This window comes from Hibiscus syriacus, unplaced genomic scaffold (assembly GCF_006381635.1).
Source record: "Hibiscus syriacus cultivar Baekdansim isolate YM2019G1 unplaced genomic scaffold, ASM638163v2 tig00110194_pilon, whole genome shotgun sequence".
NCBI classification, from domain to species: domain Eukaryota; kingdom Viridiplantae; phylum Streptophyta; class Magnoliopsida; order Malvales; family Malvaceae; genus Hibiscus; species Hibiscus syriacus.
This window is the reverse complement of record NW_024062620.1, coordinates 731,440-751,404: the sequence shown is the minus strand read 5'-3', so window position 1 is coordinate 751,404 and position 19,965 is coordinate 731,440. Positions and strand designations below refer to the sequence as shown.

Here is a 19,965-nt window from a genome sequence, read left to right as displayed (position 1 = left end):
TCATGTGCTCTTAATCATCGTATAAGAAACTAAATATGAAAATCATCTAAAATATACCTCAAAGGCACACAACATATATCTTTCTACAACAAACAATTGAGAGTTTAGTCATATCATAACATACAGTGCACAACTTTCATAAATGCTCATATATCTCTAGAGACTTAACTTAAGCATGAATTATACATACGTAACGGTCCTTAACTTATATCATATACATACTAGACATGCCGAGATCATAACCATCATACACCTATACAACTTTAACTCATTCGTTACATTGTACAGGAGCACGATGAGTAAACAAAGGACCACAATTTGAATGTTGAAACAAAAGTTTACACATTTAAGTGGTGTTTATTTTCACTGTTGAATGTCTTCAAAGCTCTTATGTCTGCGCCGCGCAGACCACACGTAGACATTGGGCTTCACAGACCGTTTGTTTTTTAGAAGACAAAGCTCTTCTAACGTCTGCGCGTCCTCTTCTTGGCGCAGACGTGGCCTTATGTCTTCAAAGCTCTTCTAACCTCTTCAAAGAACATTAAATTATCAATTATGTTTTTAAAATTTTAAAATATAATCACAATTAAATAAAAAATAATCATAAAATAATTTGATAAATTAAAAAAATATTTTCTAAAAATATTTTTATAATTATAAAAATAAATTATGAATATATATATTTAAAAAAATTAAAAGTATTACATAATTGCATAAAATTATTGAAAATATTCAAATAAAATTTTAGTTGCAATTAAAGAGTAAATGAGAAATTTTCCACTAATATAGTATGTACGATCTGTTTTTCCTTTTTAACAAAAGAAAGGAAAGAACTGGAGGTGTATGATTCATTGATTAATAACAGTTTAATGATAATTAATGTTGCTGTGCCATACGTAATAAAATTCAAAATTTAGTATTTTTATATAACTTTAGATAATTTAATGTTAAAAAAAATCATATAATTTAATGATCATTTATAAATTTTATTATTTATAAATTTTATTCTATAAAACTTATAAAAATTAATAATACATGTGATTATGTGAGACTTATAATAGAATTAATAAAGCGGTGTTTATTTTTCTAAAAAAATTATTATTGTAGTTGTATGAATTATTTAAATTTCAGTATTGTAAAACTAAAATTATTTAAATTTCAGTATTGTAAAACTCTTTTAAGTTTAAAAAATCAGTTTATTTATATTTCAGTTTATTTTAGCAGTCTGCAGAAATTAAAAAATAAACAGTATTCTTCTTGCAGACGACATACTTTTGGTTTACCTCTTCTACTGCAGATATGGTCCGGACCACGCAAACCTTTTACGTCTGAAAAAACAAAAACCACCTTGAATCTCCCTAGGTTCACATACACCTAATTTTTAGTAAGAAAGAGCGGCCAAATTCTTTCGATGGCTTCCATCTTTACTTTGATTCATTTATACTGTAGGCATCAGAAACTCAACAATCAATGGAAATGCAATTCTGCGCTAAGGTTTTGCTGTCGAGGGTGTTGAGAAAAGGGTTGATTCGGACCCAGACAAGAGAGAAGACAGAGGCAAGTACTGACCATATAAGGGTGATGGTTGAGGTTCTGTTCTGTCCACCCATGAGACCTTTGAAGAAAGGATAGAGATGGAGGATGACCCAGAAGGAGAAGAAGACTTTCACAAAGAGTGGTCCCCAAGCATCATACCCTTTGTTGAGAGCATCGGAGAATCCAGCAATAGCACCCACCATGTTGACGATGAGAAGTGTTGTTGGGGGATCAAAAGTGTTGTCCATTTCACAATGTAGAGTTCACCAAACTCTGCATCTTCACCTGCTTTAACTGTCACGGTAAGGTTGGTGTCAATCCCTGCCAGCATCTTCATAAACCCTTGGAAGACAGCAAACAGATGTGCAGAAAGCAAACCGATAAGAAGAATAAGAAGACATGTTAGTTTTACACGTGGTTTTTTTTTTGAATTTTTTTATTTTTTAATTATCAACTCAGATTTTTGTTGATAGGTTAACGAAAATTTACCGTTGAGGGATTTAAACCGAATGAATTGATAACGTAAGTGATCAAATGTACTTAATTTTTTAATTAAAGACGAAATTTGGTTAGACTGAAGATAACGGGGACTATTCGTATCATTTATCCAATATTTAGATATCAAATTGAAAAAAATTATAATTATGAGATGAAATCGCAAATTAAACCTTTGTTGTAATATACGAGGAAAGCGACGTCGTATAGTTCCGGTGAGGATTCTGCTAGTTTCCTTCTCCTTTGCCTTTGCCTTTGTATTCCACTAGATTCCGAAGACAAATCTAAAACCCTACTGCTCCGCTCTTTGGGAAATCACCAAATTTGCTACCTCAAATTCCCAATCTTGCCCCTAAAAGATGCTAAATTTCCTTTGATTACCATGTCTTCCGAGGAAATCAGCATCCAGAACGGCCTCAACGTCTTCCAAGCCGACTCCATAAGTGCCTTTAATTGCGGACCTCCGACTACTACTCGACCCGGCTCCAAGACCCGAGAACTCACCGGCTTCATCGACGACAAGATGTTCTCATTCCCTCCCTCTCAACCACCCGAATTTCGCTCCTCCAACATCTTCGCCGCCTCCGCCTCCGCAGACCGCCGAGACCCGCCCAGCCGTCACCATCGAAATTGGGAGAGAAGCGCCGAGGGTTGCTCCACAAACAGTGGCGACGACGAATCTGACGGGGACGATGTGGATGACGAGGAAGACGAGGATGATGATGACGATGACGGAGAAGATGGCGACCAAAATAATAATAATAATAATAACCGCAGTAATAATATAAACATAAATAATAAAAGTACTAGTGGAAATGAGACTGTAAGTAACGCAGGAAGTGGAAACCCCGAAAATATGGGAAACGGAAAAGCAAAGCATCCCTTCGGTTAGTTTTCTGTTATTTATTTTATTCCTTCTATTTTGAGAAATTTTATTGGTTTCTATATGAAGAAAGGAGGTTTATTCATTTATTTTTGTTTCTTTGTTAATTATTGTTGGAAAGTGGGAGGGAGCTGCAGAGAACTGGTAGTGAAGGAAGGAGGAATAGGGCTGGGTGTGGGAGACGGTAATACTTATCAGAATGCAGTGACAATTGCCGATCCCAATGGGGATATTTATTACACGCAGTATTTGCAAGGTGGAGAAGGGTCTGCTGCTAGTGGTGGTAATGGTCAGAAGGATACCTTGGTGGGGAATGGTGGTGGTGGATGTGGGTTTAGTGGGAGGAAAGATGTTTCCTTTATGAATGAGTCCGGTGAGTCCTTGCGGACCATTTTTTCCGACCCTGTCACGTAAGTAGTACTAAACTTCAAGGAATAATTACTACTATTTTATTTCTACCCCTGATGTTGAATTCAGCTATGATGTTTTTGGTACTGGTGCTTAGTTGGTTAAGTATAGTTCGATTTACGAGTTAATATGTAATGTTAACTTGTAGACGTGTAGTTGATATGGTCATGAATTTTACATTGTCCTTGGACTAGTGAGCTTCAGCTGAGATTATTAGATGCAGGGAAGTTGATTAGAGGTTATATTGTTGCAACTAGTTATGTATGTTACGCTGCAAGGCTAGTGAACAAGTAGGACTTTGGAGAAACATGCTTTCTTTTCTCTGGGATCATTTAGATACATTTATTGGTAAAAGACTTTATTTGAAGGCATGCCTGCCCTTACGCCTTAGCACTAGACAACAAAATTGCCTCGTACCCTTTTGAGCAAGGCCCATTTGATCAGTCGCATGCCTACGCCCTTTTTTTGTATGGCTATAGGTATAACAAAAGCCTGCATTATTTAAGTTCTCTTTAATTTCTTTTAACTTTTCATATTTTTCTTTAAATGTATCTTTACTAGTAAGAAAGGGATAGTATCAAAATTTTTGCCTCTGAATATTTTAGTATTCAACTATTGACATTGACCATGAGGAATGCATACATAATTGCATATTGAGTCTGTGTTGTCAAGGCCTGTTCCTAGGCATGCCTGGGCCTTGACATTATGCAACAAAAAGGTCTCGGACCCCTCAGGCCAGGCCCATTTAATCAGGTGCACGCCTAGTGCACCTAGGAACACTTTTTTGTAAGGCGATAGACATGAAAAACCCTGTCTGGTTGAATTTCTCTTTCATTTCTTTTATTTTTAACCTTTTTTTTCTTTTGATGTACCTTTTCATATTAGAAAAAGGAAAAATCCAACTCTATACTTCGTAATATTTGAGCATTAAACAATTAACATAAGGAAATCATGCATATTGACGATTGAAAAATTGCATATTTTATAGACAAACTAGACTTCACTTCAGATTTTATTATATACTTTAAGCTTTTTATGTATATATATGTTACAAAAATCTCACACATATGCATATTGCACTTCTTTTCACTCAGGCTATTGCTTGTTTTGCACATTGTTCTTGAGTCAGTATAAGGGTTTAAGCACCTAGAGTGCCCCTTGCACCCTTGACAATGTTGTTTTTAGATAAAATAGACCACCCTTTAGAGTTTATTATATCTCTTAACCTTTATATATATACAGAGTCACAGACACACATACAAAAACTCGAACATATAATATTGTGCTTTACTTCACTTTGGCTAGTGCTTTTTTTGTGCCTTGTGCCTGAGGCAATATAAGGGTAGCACCTAGAGCGTGCCTTGCTCCCTTGACAACACTGCTTTTAACCTAAACTTAGCTCAGTTGGTTCATGTAGCCAGCTTTTAGAGGTGGCATCTAGCAGGCTTGAGGTTTAAATCCCAGTATTTGTGTTCCTTTCCCGTCCCTAGGCTATGGCTTCCTTTTTTAAAAAAAATGAAGATTGTATTCTCTCTTTCTGCATATATACTTGATTGACCTGGTGATTTTTAGTTGTCACTTATCAGGGAATTGTTGTACTTAAAGAAAGAAAGCATGGGGGGGGGGAAGTTGGACTGATGTTTCAACAATTTGTTTGCTTTACTTCACTTTAAAATTGCAGGGGAGCACTCATGGATGATGCAATGATATTACCTTGTGGACATTCCTTTGGTGCTGCTGGAATTCAGCATGTTCTTAGAATGGTGGGTTTTTGACACAACCTATTTCTTGCATTATGATGCTCAACTGTTGATCAAGCTTTTGCCATACTTTAAAGAATTGTGTTTGATTGCCAAGGGATGGTTTAAATCACTACAAATTATAGGTTTAAGTCTAAAATAGGCTATTTGGTTATTTTCTATGTTGTTATAGATATAAATTCCCATTTTTGCTTATTTCATAGTGATTTAGCACTCATGATTACTAGAGTACCAATCTTATTAACATCACTTCTTTCTGAATTTTTTTTTTGATAAAAAGGAAGGCCTCATTAAAAAACCCCTTCATAACCGTCAAGCAACAAAGACTCAACAGACATTGGAAGGAGGAAAAGAGTGCCGTAGAAATTTTATTGCATAAGAACCAAGTACAATAAGAACACACTACCACCCAAAAACGATGGCAGACCACTCAACACAGTGCAAAACAGCACTACCTACATGTATATGTTAATACCCTACACAAAAACTACCTCCTAGATTAATCAACCAGATACAAACATATACCATTCTCAAATCTGTCCGATATACCAATAATAGAAAAACAACAACCCAATTAATTCCCCATCATTTAACCAATCCCTAGTTTGGCAAATTCATCCGCTTCACAATTAATTACTCTCGCCACATGACGAACAATGACCCCTTTAGTGACCACAATGTCTGCAATCTCTTTAACAGTGGATAGAAACATCGGAGTGGAGCTAGCTGGATTTTTTAATTTCCTCTCAATTCAACACATATGCAACAAAGAATAGCAAGTTAGAAAGCAAGGAAATTAATATTGCCTCCCTTTTATCGGAGAAGAACTGTTGTCTTTCTTCAGTTATTAGAACCTTATCTTGTAGAATATCCATCTCACAAAATAAAATTCTTATTCCCATGTTTCATGCTACTATTAGTATTATATTTCAAGACAAAAGGCAAATCAGTTGCAAGTTTTTTTTTAAAAAGAAGGAACTGTTTTTTTTTATAGAAAATTAGGCCTCATTAAAAACCCTCTAGTTGCCCTCCATATTACAATAGTAATATGAAGAACAAACGAAGAGGGAAAAGAGTGCCTAATACTTTTATTAAGCAGGAGAATAATCACTGCCATCCCTTACATCAAGCTTTAGAAGCCTTAATCCTAATTACATAAGACTTAAAAACTTCTTCCTGCAGAAACTTTAACATTAATTACATAAGATAGAAAACAAAATCCCAGCAGAGATGTAAGGGAATCCAACACCCTAACACACCAAAACATAGCCTAACGATCATCCTATACCATCCTTAGCAAGTCTGTCCGCTTCCCAGTTAGCAGCTCTCAAGATTTGCCTTAACATAATATCCTTCCCTTCCGTTATAGAAACAATCTCCTTCACCAAGGATAGAAACATAGGGGAGCTTAGTTCCGGGTTCTTGATCCACTTCAAGGCATTACTTGAATCCGATTCTAAAATAATCCTCTTATTAAGACCAACTCCTGAATCAGACAACATGTACAACCCCCTCTTTATCGCCAATAATTCTGCCATAATAGGAGGTCCCCCCCCACCTTATCAGAAAACCAGTGAATCAACACACCTCTGCTGTCCCTTATGAGTCCACCTATACCACCTTTATTCCAACCACTCTCCATTGCCCCATCAACATCAATCTTCATGAACCCATCTGGAGGAGGAATCCAACAAGTAGGTTTGGATCCACTTTTTTCCTATCTACCAATCGAATCAGCAAGAGTTAAGTCACCCACTAGGGAATCAAAAGGAATTCGCACAGCGTCAAAACTAGCAGCAAACCAAGATACTGTTCGAAATCGAGCAATAAAGAACATCCTCACCACATCCAGCTTTCCTTTCATAAAGATAACCTCATTCCTACATTTCCATATAGTCCACAACACCGCCCTTAAGATAAATTTCCAAATACTGGAATACTGTTGTAGCTCATCCCACATAATAATAAAGTCTAAGATGTTATTAGGGATCACCACAGAAACATTCCACAAATTTGCAAATCTAGCCCACAAACCCCAAACTACCTCACAGTGCATAAAAAATGAGAAACAGATTCCACCAACCTGCCACACAACGAACATAAAGGGTCTTCAATCCCAACCACTCATCGCTTCAACAATTCCTCTTTAACCGCCACTCTCTGATGAACAACTTGCCATATGAAAGTTTCATCACGAGGAGGAGCTATCCCAACCCAAATATGTTTATCCCACTTATCCTGAATCCCCTGATTACCAGCCGTGTCAAAAAAATGATTAATACAGGACTTAGTTGAAAAACATCCCTCTCCATTCCCTAACCAAATCCAGTAATCGTCCTCCTCAAGAGAAAGTGAGATGTTATTCAATATAGAAATTAGCTGCAACCATTGTTCAATCTCCCAATCCACTAGATTTCTTCTCATTTGAATGTCCCACACCCAGCCTGCTGCATTGTTCACCCTAAACTATTATTCGAAAGTGCATACAATCTAGGGAACAAGTCTTTAAGAGGGACTTCTCCCAACCAAATATCATGCCAAAACTGCACAGAATGCCCATTTCCAGCTTTCAAACGCAAGTTTCTCCTAATGCAATCTCCAAACTCATCACTAGAAAAGAAGTTATTAATCACACCTCTCCAAATCCAAGAGGCTCGAGTTGTCGAAGTATTCCCCAACATTTTGGAATTCAGATCCAAATTGTTCACACAACAAACCACCCTCTTCCACCAAGAATCCTTTTCAGAGAAAAAACTTCCAAACCCACTTTCCCATCAGTGCTCTGTTCATAATAGTTAAATTCGGAATCCCTAGACCCCCCAACCTTCTCGGTTTACTGACCAAATTCCAGTTCACCCAATGTATGTTTCTTCTATCTGTCGAACCCCCCATAAAAAAGCAGCCATGATTGAATTTAATTTCTGCAACACAGCTTTTGGAATTCTAAAAATAGAAAGGAAATAAGTGGGAAGGGAGCACAACACTGATTTAACCAACACCACCCTACCTGCTAACGCTAAAGAGTTAACCTTCCAACCAGTCAACATATTATGAAACCTCTGTACTATTGGCTCCCACATTGCAAAAAGAGTTTCTCTTGGACCCCAAAGGCAATCCTAGATACTCTGCTGGAAAATTACCCACTGAGCAGCCAATTTCATTAGATCAACCAGCTAGCACCTCCTCCTCAACATTTATTCCAAAAATTCTGCTCTTGACTAAATTAATCTTCAGTCCCACCAATAACTCATAGATCAGTAAAACCCTTCTAATATTAATCTTCTAAATATAACCCATCTTTCCCTTTGGAGAAGAGGCCCCACCACCTAGAAAAAACCAGTTGATCACATTCCTGTCTAACTAAATTTGTGCTTTCTTGTACCTTGCTAGACCCTTTAAAGGCACATTCTTGAACCAAACAAGGTCCCTACTTTGAGACCACTGAACGATTTAGGTCTTTGTATCAAACACCTTCCTTTCTCATCATTTTCATGGCAATGACTTTACCTTCGAGAGAATTTTAAGACAGTGAACGTTCTTTCTCTATATGGGTCATGGCAGGGTGCGTAGGTGAAACTTGCAGGCTAACGCTCAAGTTTTTCATTCTTCTTGAGGTATTTTGTGGAGCAGTCAAAGTTAAGAGTTGAAAAGTAGAATTTGGCAGTAAACTTCAGCTGTAAACAGTGAGGTAAATTATAGTTTTGCTGCTGAGCAAGAGTGAAGTTGGAAGTCTAGCTGTAAGAGCCAAGTAAGCAAGCTGAATGGTAGTTAGAAGGGGCCTCAGGCCCGCAGTAAATGTCTTAAAGGATTCGGTGACTGGAGATTGAACGATCCTCCAAGGGGTTGGGGCTTCAATGGAGCTCGAGGGAGAGTGAAGCTACAGGGGATTCAATGGTGCTACCATTTCTTGTTCAGCTTTGGTGGAGATTGTATAGAGAATTTATTCTGGGTTTTGGTTAGATGTCAGTACTAATATTTTAATGTTACAGATTGACGTAGGCTCAATAATGGTAATAATAGAATCAGTCAAATCATAATTGCCTGAAGATTCACTGACAGCATGAGGCAGTCTAGGGCACTGGTAATTAGATATGATTTATGAGGTGGCTTTGCATATTATTTTCATTGAATCACTGTTGAACAGGTAGTTCTTTTTTTTTTATATAATAATTTTATGTGTAGCTTTTATCTTGTTTTTCGGGATTATTTAATTATCTGTTGGGTTGAAACTTCTTTTTCAGTCTTACCTAGCCATTTGTTTACAATGATTATAACTGCATATTAATTGTATATTATGAATGCATTGTCAGAAAGTTTGCTACACTTGTTCGCAGTCAGTTTCAGAGGAGTCGGTAGCTCCTAATCTTTGTAAGTAATTTTCTTTGGTTTCAAATGACAATTTCATCCCCTTTACTTTTTGGAATTTCGGTCGTAGCTTGTGAATTTTTGTATGATTATTAGAGAAGCTGCGTCTCTATGTGCAAAATTTTCCAGCAAGGCTAATATGCATAGATTAGTATCTTATTGGTATTAAGAACCCATCTTTTTGTGCCTGCACATTATTTCCCAGGTTGTCAGTTTGTGGACATATTTTTCTTGGATGTCTATGTTTATCTCTTACACACACGTATCATATAAAAAGCTTGGTCAACGAAACCGAGGCTCCCTGAATATTAGGTGATTTGCAAGACATGGTGAAACTTGTGTCGTTTCAAAGGCTATTAATATTTTTTAATATGCAAAAGCTATCCATGTTCTATACTATATTTCCGTTCTTTAGACATTTAGTTATTTCCTTTTGTTAATGTGCAAGAGCAGCTCTCCGAGCTGCAGTGCAGGCATTTCGTCAGGAAGAAGAGCTACAGTTCTACCGCTCACCTAAAAGGAGGAGAGAAAGATTTGATCAGGTTTCTCTTTTTTCTTTCTTCCTTTTGGAGCTTTCAAAACTCTTGCTGAATTTGATATTCCTCTCCAGTGGCTTGTGCATTTTAATTTGCATGCCATTGCTTTTACCCTTTCTGTTCTATCTTCGTTGATTCATTCTTCTATTTGTCTGTTCATATAGGATAAGAGTAGCTATGGCGAATCAATTATGATGGATCTTCCAAGGGGTAGGGGTGTCCAGTTTCCATTTGCTGTGACAGACCGGGTTATCATAAAGGTACAAGTGCCGTCTATTTTTTTGGGGGGTTGTAATGCCTGTTTTAGATGACTGAATTCGGTGACTGGAGATTGATTGATACAGGGTAACAAGAGGACACCACCACGCTTTGTTGGACGTGAGGCTGTCGTAACTACACAATGCTTGAATGGATGGTTGGTAACAACCTTATCTTTTATCTCGAGAATGGGTTGCATGACATGTTATCAATATCGGATTCTACATTTTACATGATTTACTTAATTGAAACACGGGGTCTTGCTTCTTCTTTCTCGTCCGCACACACAAACACTTTATATTAATGATTACAAAATCTTGAATTTCCTCTACCAAGATATAGATCTACTGGTTGGAAAACAGAGTTGGCATAAAAATAGCCCGAACTTCTGTAACGGGTATGCTTTATCTAGAGCCTAAAACGAGTCATTCCGTTTTGGGACTCGGTATTGCCCTGAATTTCTGCTTCAGCTCGAATATGTAGAAATAGAAACTATCCATATCGCTTTATCATTAAATTTTGGTTTGCAGGTATGTGGTGAAGACGTTGGACAATGCAGAGAGTGTTAAACTGCAGTATCGGTCGCTTGCTAAAGTTGCAGACGAGACATCATCGTCGAAGGCAATGTCGAGCAAGGCGGGACCAAACTGGTTGTAGTTCACCTGCGCTGCAATTCACTATTACATGGGGCATTGCCAAGGTTCGATATTTAATCTAACTTCAAATACTTCTCTATTACTATTACAGTATTTCATGAAACCGAACTTAGAATGTAAATTACAAAAAAGGCTTCTCCCACGTTGTGTAGTTTCAAAACCCCTAAATGTAATCATTTTTTAATTATAATATATAGAGAGAGTATTTTTTTACTAGCGTAAATAAATTCTAATATCTTTTAGTACAATTGATTAGATATTTATATTTGTCACACTATACAAAAATATTTGATGCAAAGAAAATATATTTATAAAATTTCATTTTACAACTTGTGTGTGGATTGGAAGAGATTTTTATACAATTTTTTAGTCTCTTGATCAAGCAAGTATTGTTTTTTAATTATTTTAGTTCATAATTACATAAAAATATAAGATAAAAACAGTTTAATAATAATTTTATTTATTATTTTATTTAATAATTATATAAAAATATAAGATAAAAGCGTTTTTTATAATAACTGATGTTATTATTTAAAAATAATATGTTTTTTTTCTATTCTTCTAAGATTATTATTTATTTCTTATTGAATTTTGGTGGAAAAGATTTTAATACCTATGACAATTTAATTGGGACATATTTCAAACTTCATTAATTTTCGTTTGTAATTTTTTTAAAGTTTATTTGAAATTTATTATAAAACACTTTTATAATGTAATTGGAAAGACTGACTAATTAGACTCAAATAGAAAGGGTTTTAGAGTAAAATTTAGATTTTTAAAAAATAAAAATTAATTTAATTATGAATTTTTAAGAGTTAGCTTTATCATTAGACTATCTTTTTAATTTAAAATAAAATTTTAAGAATACGTGCACATTTCAATCACAAAAGGATTTTTTTTTTTATTAATTTAGAGTAAGTACAAGATAGTATATGTTCAAAGATAACATTAAACACTCATATTCCTAATATTCATGATGTTCAAATCCGAAACCTCAAGAAATAACAATTCTTTTATCACTGAAATTACTCAATTCATGCGCAAAATGTTTTCTCTTGAGGTTATTTAAAATTTTAAAAATATTTTTTCACCATTTTTCTTGAATTGTAGTCATCAGAGATCACAAATATAAAAATGTTTCTAGAGATGAGTAAATTATTCGATGCGATCAAGTTGGATATGAGAATATTCAAATTTTATGTATATAAAAATGCCCCTAGTTCTCATATTTAAAGGGAGCAAGAGGAATAAAACTATGGAATTAATCAAAATCATTAAAAATTGAACAGAATGGTTTACCTTTTTCTTAAAACTATATTACGAAATTGCAAGAACATGGGTCAAAAAGTTTGAAGAAATTTCTATTTTAAATTTATTTTTAAGATTGTAGTTGGGAACCTTAGAGTGCAACAATTAGAATCCTAACATCAAGTTCTGCCCCTGTGCTCTGAAGGCTTACAATAAAATTGAAAGAAAGAACACAGTTCTAGGCTTCCAGTGTTTTAGAAATTCACAACCCAGAAAGGCCAAAATCAATCTGATAACTACTTTGCATGATGAACATAAATGTTTGTAGGACAGATAAAGAAAGATCAATCCAAAGTTAAATCAGACTAGCGGACATGCTACGTTCTCCTTCGACGACATAAAATCACAAGTCGAATAAATGGAAGCCGCGGCTGCCCTGACAGCCAATTCCCTGTCAAAGCTATCCCCCATTGCTGATCTGTATCACAACATGTTCATGACTGTTATGTAACATGATGAATTATCAATCACCCCACACAAAAATGCACAAGGATATAGTTTTGAAGATTCGATGATGAATATAACACAACAAACCACTTTGGGATACAAAGTTTCAACATTTTTAGTTTTCGTAAGAGATGATCACTCGTGGGAAGTTCCAACTAAGGCATATCCATTATCCAACAATCATAATAACAAAATAAGAACGAGACTGTACGCAAACCTGATATTATTTTCTGATGCTCCTAGTTGTGGCAAACCATAAAGCAAATTCCAATGTATATGCTGCAAGCCCTGATCGCAATGTAGTTGCATCCCTTTTATTTGGTTCGACCAGATTTCCTGGAATATAAGTGGGAAAATGAGATGGATTACAAATATCCTTTTTTTGGTACACATGAAGACTCTACTTAAGTGTACATAGATTGAGAAGAAAACATACTTGAAGAGGTAAAATTCAATTATGTAGCATGATGAATGATCAATTCCCTATTTTAATCAACACCTATGGTGCCTGGCTATACTAAAATGTATTACCATATTATCCACCTTTCATGCTTGCAAGGGATTATTATTGATAAAAGAATAACTAGGTTTAGAATCAGACAGTATTTTCTAGTGAAACCTCAAGTACATTCCTCTAAATAACGATAAACATGCCAAGGTGTTTGCAACTTACAAGCTGTTTCTCTTCTTCAGAAAGAGCTTTATCCATCTGATCAAACAGTGCACTCCATCTTGCTATATGCATCTCGGCAGTAGCAGTGTGCGAAAACCCATCAGCAGAAGATATTACAATATTAGGATCACCCCCTTTGTTAGAAGAGAATTCTTTTGATATTAAAAAAGGTAATTCTGTGGTAATTACAGCTCGCACTTTCTTCTTGCTACGTCGCAATGCTGCAAGTGCAAAGCATAATACAAGAAACAAGGTAAATAAGTCATATGCTATGTTAAGAACAAATTAAGTGATAGGAAAATACCTGAAAGACGTCCTTTAATGTCTTGCTGAAGAAGTTCCAACCATTGAGATGCAACAGTGGCAGCTGAAACATCAATGTATCGTTCATATCGTGAGGGAATTATAGAGAAAGGCATTGACTTTTTTCTCTCGTCGGAGTGGGCGATGAAGGGAAGGTTAATTATAGAGAGTGATTGTAAATCAGTAGTGGATTGGATTTTGTTGCCGACTACATCTCCTCATTTTTTTAGTTCGATGATTCAGAAAATTGTTTCCCTAATCTCGGAGAGGGAGATTATTGTTAATCACATACCGAGGAGCTGCAATTGTGAGGCTGATACTCTAGCTAAACAGGGGATTGGATGATTAATTTTTGTTGCTTTATAGGTTTTTCAGTAGGGTTATGGTGGCCTAATGAGGTTGTTGGGGCTGAACTAGTTTTGTTGTTTAAGGGTGGTCTGGTCGTGTTGGTGGTTTTGATTTTATGTTCTGTAATTTTTAAGGTTCTGTTAGTTTGTCTTCTGGTTGTATTTTATGTACTTTGCCTTGATTAATAAAATCCTAAGGCACTCTTTTCCTCATTCCGTTGATTAAGGAGCTTTCCTAAAAGATCCATTAATCAAGAAGGAGGTTTTTAATGAGGCCTGAAATTCTTATAAAAAAATATCGTGAGGGAATTCTTTTCTTCGTTACAATCACCATATAAACATGAATCATCTTTAACAACTGAAAAATACAAATTCTGACCTTTAACAGAAAGAGAAGAGGCACTCGTGAAGTTCGTTGATTCCTCATTAGACAAAGGGTTAACATTCTCAGATACCTTAGTTGATGATGATAACTTCAGTTCTAATGCATCATCCTCACTGATTGGTTCCACCATGCTTGAATCACCATCTCCACTCCTTTCCTCTGAAACTGAAGAAAATGGCTGAGACATTGGCACTGGATAACCTATTGCTTTCTTGTTCGTATTCATAATATTTGGAGGTCCATCTTCATGGAAACAACTGAGATGATGAAATCCTGTGTCATCCATATTTCCACGATCCCTCTTACCATCATCATCTCTGGTTCCACTTTTGACATGACTTGCCTGCTTGCTTTCAGAATGCAAATTTTCATGTTTTTCAGACTTCACTAAGGCTTCTATTATGGAATGGACCTGTTTTCGATTTCTAACATGATTTATAATTCCAGGGTTTAATCCATTGAGCAGTCCGCTTGGGGCAGCAATTTTTGTGAACCTGTCTACCTGTTCTTTCTTTGCAAGATCCATCTTCTTCTTGAGCATATCATTCTTACTTTTCCTCCCACGTTGCTTGGGCACGGGTATTCCCCCATGAGATGGCAGTAAATCATTTTTCATAGGCATAGGTCCATGATAAGATGAAAGCAAACCACGTTGCATTGATATACCCCCATGAGAAGAAGAAAGAAAACCTTTTTGCTTCATTTCTTTCCAAACTCGTAACGAGTCTTTCTCCTTGACTGGACCAATAGAACTTCCACACTCTGAAACATCCTTTGGTTTCATATTCTTGATATGTTTGTGACGAATTGGTTCATGGTTTATCGAGCTAGAAACATCTTTCACATTCAGATCCAAGTTAATGCCTTTCAAGGGTAGACAATTACTCTCTTGTGAACAAGGTTCGTCAAAATTTTCGTTGAATTCGGGGTTATTATCACAGGATTCGTTGACTGGGATGTCAGAGTTAAGATCAAGAGGCGGACAGTTAGAATGAGCCATTGGAGATACCTTTTCCCCTTTATTTCTTTCAACTTGAGAACCATCAAAATTGAAGGTTACTGGAACCTCAGTAACTTGAGATACTGCTGCTCCACTAAACTGCCATTGCTGATTAGAATCTTTTCTTTTCATAGATTTGAATTCTGACCATTGATTTCTGTTGCATAAATAAATGAACTTTACAGAGATGCTAGTGGCTTGGTACAAACAAAAACACTTGCATCCTTGCATAACATTACAAATTTTAAGAAGCTTAATTTACCAATAATTAAAAATAAAAAACAGGGCGAATAAAGTGTAAAAATTTACCCTGGGAGCGGATGACAGAACCAAGATCTCTCATTTTGATTCCCTTAGATGGAACATCATGTTTTCCTTCCAATTCATCAATGTTTCTCTTCACACCCACCGTCTAGAAAACAATCCAAAACCAAGAAAATGAAGCATAAATTTCAAACCCCAAAAAAGGAAAAGAAAAAGGAGCAAAAACCCAACCTTGGAATCAGATCTAGGCATCAAAACCGAGCCTTTAGAAACCATGGCAGAATCGGCTTGGTCTTCCATCTCTTTGAAAACCCCAAATTTTAAATTTCAAAAAGTTCGTGGGGTTGAGAAAGAATCAAGAAAAGCTACAAACTTTGGAACAAATAGAGATAGTCGTGAAAAGGGTTTTGGAGATTATGTAAAACTGAGAGGAGAGGTAAAAGGGAAGAGAGATTGCTGAGGGTTTTATTTGAATGTGATTGTTAGTTGAGAATGGGATTTGGTGTTTGAATTTGAAGGAGAGGGAGGGAGATCGGCCTTTATATGATCAAGAAACGATTTTGTCTTAAGAAATGCAAAGTAGATGGGATTTTTGAAAGTGAAGTTCATGTGATTTGGTGGTTCAAATTCAAATACAATGTTTAATGGAGGGAGGGAGATTCAACCCCGCCTTTTGTAAGTATTGTGTGCCCATTTCTCAACCCTTTTGGGCCTATCCTTTGTTTGCTTCCCTTTTCCACGTAAAATGTATTTTCTCAAAACTTTCTACTACCTACTTTCTTAATCTATCGTTTTTGTCCTTTTTAATATTTAAGAGAGAAGTTAATCTTAAATGAATTGTTATTCAAACTGATTTTAAGGTTAAGTTGAAAATTAAGCAATTATAATTTGTTAATTATGGTTAAGTTTTTCTCCATTGATAGAATTTAACTCTATAAGCATGAATGAACCTAGAGAGGGGCGGGTGGAGGCAATCGTCTCCCCTGTAAAAAATAAATTATTAATATAATTTATATATTTTCTGTTGAAAATATATTTTCGCTCCCTCTAAAATTTATAAGTATGCCTCCCTTTAAAATTTTTTAAATCCGCCCCCTCTAACATAAAATTATACATCCGTTCATGTATATACGTGCAATTTAATTTTTTTTTAAAGTGTGGATATAGTACATATTCCAGAGATGGATGAGCACCTAGATGTATCTGAAAGGTTATTTTTAAAATTTGATTCCTTGGTTGCAGGTGTATTCGTGACATCGGGAAACATCTCGAAGAAACTGTTCTTTCAAAATTACATGATAATTATCAGTCTGTCTTAAAGCAGCCGATCACAAGTGAAGAAGATGATATGGGTAATTCTTATATATCTCTTTTCTTCCAGCTTTTACACTTCAATGTTAAGTCGTCATCACCTTTTTTCTGTGCATGTTCTTGTGACTTGAAGTTAATAGCATGTAGTTGTTTGAATAACAAGACGAGGCAAAACTTGGTTATGCCAGAAAACCATGTTATTCCGATTCATCATTTTTCTTAAAGGATCATGTTCAGTACATCTGGGGATATGATCTTCAGAATATATTAAAAAATGCGGAAAAAAGATCGAATATACTAGTCCCAAAGACTTGATTTCAACACTTCTGGATTTGTTCTTCATTACATTTTATTACATCGCAACTAGTTCTTTATTAGCTTTACACCTTAGCAGGCTTCAATTTGTTCTTCTCAAGTGATATGGATTCAAATGCTCATTGACTGCAATTTTGTCATGTGTACATTGTGCTTGCTGATGATTGATTTATGTCGATGGTTTTAAGTTCCAGAGCCACAACTAGACACGTTTGTTGTTGCCAAACGTGAGAGAACAACGAGACCTTTGAAACTTGATGGCTGTAGGCAATCTGCAGGCTTTGACAGCAGGCAATTTGCTATTCCTTGCTATTCCTGCTTCGCTTATAGCTTAAAGCTGTTAGAAATAGTAAAAGTCTCCATTTAGGTTGCTTGCTAACAAAGCTGTATCTTCATGTAGCAGGGATGACCACTTTCAAATGGTACCGGGAGATCTATGCATTTTACGTTACAGGCCATTTGAAGAGGAGCTGATGAGTGGAAATATCAGTTTAGTTTGAGAACCTAGCAATACCAGCAACTTAAAGATGGTATAAAAACCGAGACTCTTAGACTTTTACAATTTGTAAATAAGAATTTGTTGTGCATATAGGTTTCTAGGTTAAAACTGTCTGTCAAGGCTTTTCTACTATGAGTTAGAGAGTTTATATTTAATTAGTTTTAGCCATAGCTTAAACTAAATATTTTTTTTTTTTGTCAACAATATAATGAGTTCACAGTTTGATTGAATGGTTAGGTGTTGAACCACTATTTCTTTAGTCTCTAGTTTTAGTCTTCTTATTAGCACATTATAATTTTCTTATTTTTTCACAATTTAATATTTTAAAAAATAGAAATTAAACACATGTTGAAATAACAATCACACAAATATTCTTCCCCTTCTCTTCTCTTCCTTTTCTTTTTAGTTTTTATTTCCTTCACCAATAATCACTGTTTTGAAAATCGGACGAACCGGCCGGTTCAACTAGAAACCGTTGCCTAGTCCGGTTCAAACTAAATCGGTTGAACCGCTATTAGTGAGCCGGCCAGAACCGTCGAACCAGCTGAAAACCGGAAAAAACAGGAAAAAATCAGAAAAAACAGCCAATTTTGTTTTTTTTTTAATTAAACCAAACGACTTCGTTTGTTAAACAAGCCAAGCCGAACTCGAGTATTACTGAGCTCGACTCAAACTTTAAAAGTAAGCTTAACTCGACTCAAACTCACGAACTAAAAATTATAAAGTTCAACTCAAACTCGAAATATAATATTGAAACTTGAACTCGAAAAAGGCTTGAACTCAAAAAAAAATTAGAAGCTCGATTGAAGCCTAAAATTTGAGCTTGATTGAAGTGAAAGAATAGTTTACTCTATGCTCACCAAAAGGCTCCATGATTTTGAATGTCAAATTACCTCTATTATTTATAGAAGTTAGTTGGGATGCTATTATATGTTTATTAGCTATGTGGGATTGTTTTGTTCTTATATTTTTACTCTTTAGACTTTTGGGATGTTCTTCTATGTTTCTTAACCATGTGAGATTGTTTTTTTTTAAAAAAAAAATTAAACCAAACAATATCATTTTGTTATGATTTTTTTAGCCCCAAATTTATTTTTTAATTATAGTTATATAATTATATTTATTATTTAATATGTTTTATCTTAAATATTATGTTGTAGTTAATTTGAATTATTTTGTTTCACTTGATTTTATGGTTTTAACTATATATGTTATGACTTGCTTTGAATATGACTTGTGATATACAAAATTATTTATTAAATATGTATTTTGTATTTTTATTTAATTTTTTAAATAATTATGACGTCGTCCGGTTCTTCCAACCGGTCGGACCGGTTCGACTGGTTGAACCAGTGAACCGATAGCATGACCGGTTCGTTAACCGGTCCGGTTCTGAAAACCATGCCAATAATTACCCTTCAAGTATTAAGTGTAAAATGTGTATTTAGTAACCTATCTATTTTTGTAGTTATATTTTGATCACTCAACTATTTTTTTTCATAATCATATTAAAAATTATCTTTTGGTAGCCGTCGTTAAAAAATTAGAAAAACTACATATTTAGTTATCCATCTATTTTCATGGGTCCGTTTTGGTCACCTAACTTTTTTAAAATCATACATAATATTATATTTTGGTTACACGTCGTTAAAAATAAATAAAAATATTGATGTGTTATTTATTTATTTCAATAAAGTCGTGACATTATATTATATTGATATTATTTTATGGTGACACATTAATATTACTGTTAATTTTTAATGATAGGTGATTAAAACGGAATAACAGAAATAAATGAGTGACTAAATACGTAAGTACCTTAAATAATTATTTCGTGCTTCAAAGGTGAGCACCATTTTACCGGCTATCTGACACAGCAAAAGCCAAAAGGCTTTCTTCATGGCACCAACTTCGATGATTGAAATTTATTAATGACATAAGAAAGGGTAGGTAAAACCAACGGTTGTTATCACTTCAATCACGTGGTGTGCCCCAACGCCCTGTAAATCCAAGGCAGCAAAAGCAGACAAGTTTGCTGAACCTTTTGATCCAACAACTGCAAGTCAAATGGGAGAAAATCACATGAATCACAAATGACAAGCTCTTAACCTACCTAGCCATCGACCACGTCTGCCCATCTATGACTTAGATGGACCAAAATGTTAGCTATCCCACGCTGAAATGCTGATGTTATAAGTTTCTGCCATTAATGATTT

The 19,965-nt window shown here is 35.2% G+C and overlaps 3 protein-coding genes across 3 annotated transcripts; 2 read left to right on the top strand and 1 right to left on the bottom strand.

Moving 5' to 3' along the window:
* The first annotated feature begins 2,275 nt into the window (after positions 1-2,275).
* LOC120217926 (U-box domain-containing protein 62-like) lies at positions 2,276-10,987 on the top strand. The gene is made up of 8 exons (XM_039214952.1): positions 2,276-2,918; positions 3,036-3,324; positions 5,004-5,085; positions 9,393-9,450; positions 9,901-9,989; positions 10,148-10,243; positions 10,328-10,398; positions 10,772-10,987. The coding sequence occupies exons 1-8, from the start codon at positions 2,414-2,416 to the stop codon at positions 10,896-10,898; spliced, it is 1,317 nt and encodes a 438-aa protein (XP_039070883.1). The 5' UTR covers positions 2,276-2,413; the 3' UTR covers positions 10,899-10,987.
* Positions 10,988-12,310: 1,323 nt separating this feature from the next.
* Positions 12,311-15,752, bottom strand: LOC120217869. Its single transcript, XM_039214895.1, has 6 exons — positions 15,670-15,752; positions 14,355-15,517; positions 13,630-13,692; positions 13,326-13,546; positions 12,870-12,988; positions 12,311-12,623 (listed from the first exon to the last, which is right to left on the bottom strand). The coding sequence occupies exons 2-6, from the start codon at positions 15,490-15,492 to the stop codon at positions 12,506-12,508; spliced, it is 1,659 nt and encodes a 552-aa protein (XP_039070826.1). The 5' UTR covers positions 15,493-15,517; positions 15,670-15,752; the 3' UTR covers positions 12,311-12,505.
* A 1,053-nt stretch (positions 15,753-16,805) lies between these two features.
* On the top strand, positions 16,806-17,750 carry LOC120217989. Its single transcript, XM_039215007.1, has 4 exons — positions 16,806-16,834; positions 16,867-16,976; positions 17,439-17,541; positions 17,654-17,750. Exons 1-4 carry the CDS (start codon positions 16,806-16,808, stop codon positions 17,748-17,750), a joined length of 339 nt encoding a protein of 112 aa, XP_039070938.1.
* The last annotated feature ends 2,215 nt before the right edge of the window (positions 17,751-19,965 follow it).

What these genes read in the sequence shown, in the direction of transcription:
- LOC120217926 (XM_039214952.1), top strand. Translation starts at nt 2,414, where the DNA reads ATGTCTTCCGAGGAAATCAGCATCCAGAACGGCCTCAACGTCTTCCAA. An exon ending in AAAAGCAAAGCATCCCTTCG is followed by an intron (nt 2,919 to 3,035) that starts GTTAGTTTTCTG and finishes ATTGTTGGAAAG; the next exon opens with TGGGAGGGAGCTGCAGAGAA. An exon ending in ATTTTTTCCGACCCTGTCAC is followed by an intron (nt 3,325 to 5,003) that starts GTAAGTAGTACT and finishes TTAAAATTGCAG; the next exon opens with GGGAGCACTCATGGATGATG.
- LOC120217989 (XM_039215007.1), top strand. Translation starts at nt 16,806, where the DNA reads ATGGATGAGCACCTAGATGTATCTGAAAG. An exon ending in CACCTAGATGTATCTGAAAG is followed by an intron (nt 16,835 to 16,866) that starts GTTATTTTTAAA and finishes CCTTGGTTGCAG; the next exon opens with GTGTATTCGTGACATCGGGA. An exon ending in AAGTGAAGAAGATGATATGG is followed by an intron (nt 16,977 to 17,438) that starts GTAATTCTTATA and finishes GATGGTTTTAAG; the next exon opens with TTCCAGAGCCACAACTAGAC.
- LOC120217869 (XM_039214895.1), bottom strand. Translation starts at nt 15,492, where the DNA reads ATGAAAAGAAAAGATTCTAATCAGCAATGGCAGTTTAGTGGAGCAGCA. An exon ending in CTGAAGAAGAGAAACAGCTT is followed by an intron (nt 12,989 to 13,325) that starts GTAAGTTGCAAA and finishes CTTATATTCCAG; the next exon opens with GAAATCTGGTCGAACCAAAT. An exon ending in GCATCAGAAAATAATATCAG is followed by an intron (nt 12,624 to 12,869) that starts GTTTGCGTACAG and finishes GTTGTGATACAG; the next exon opens with ATCAGCAATGGGGGATAGCT.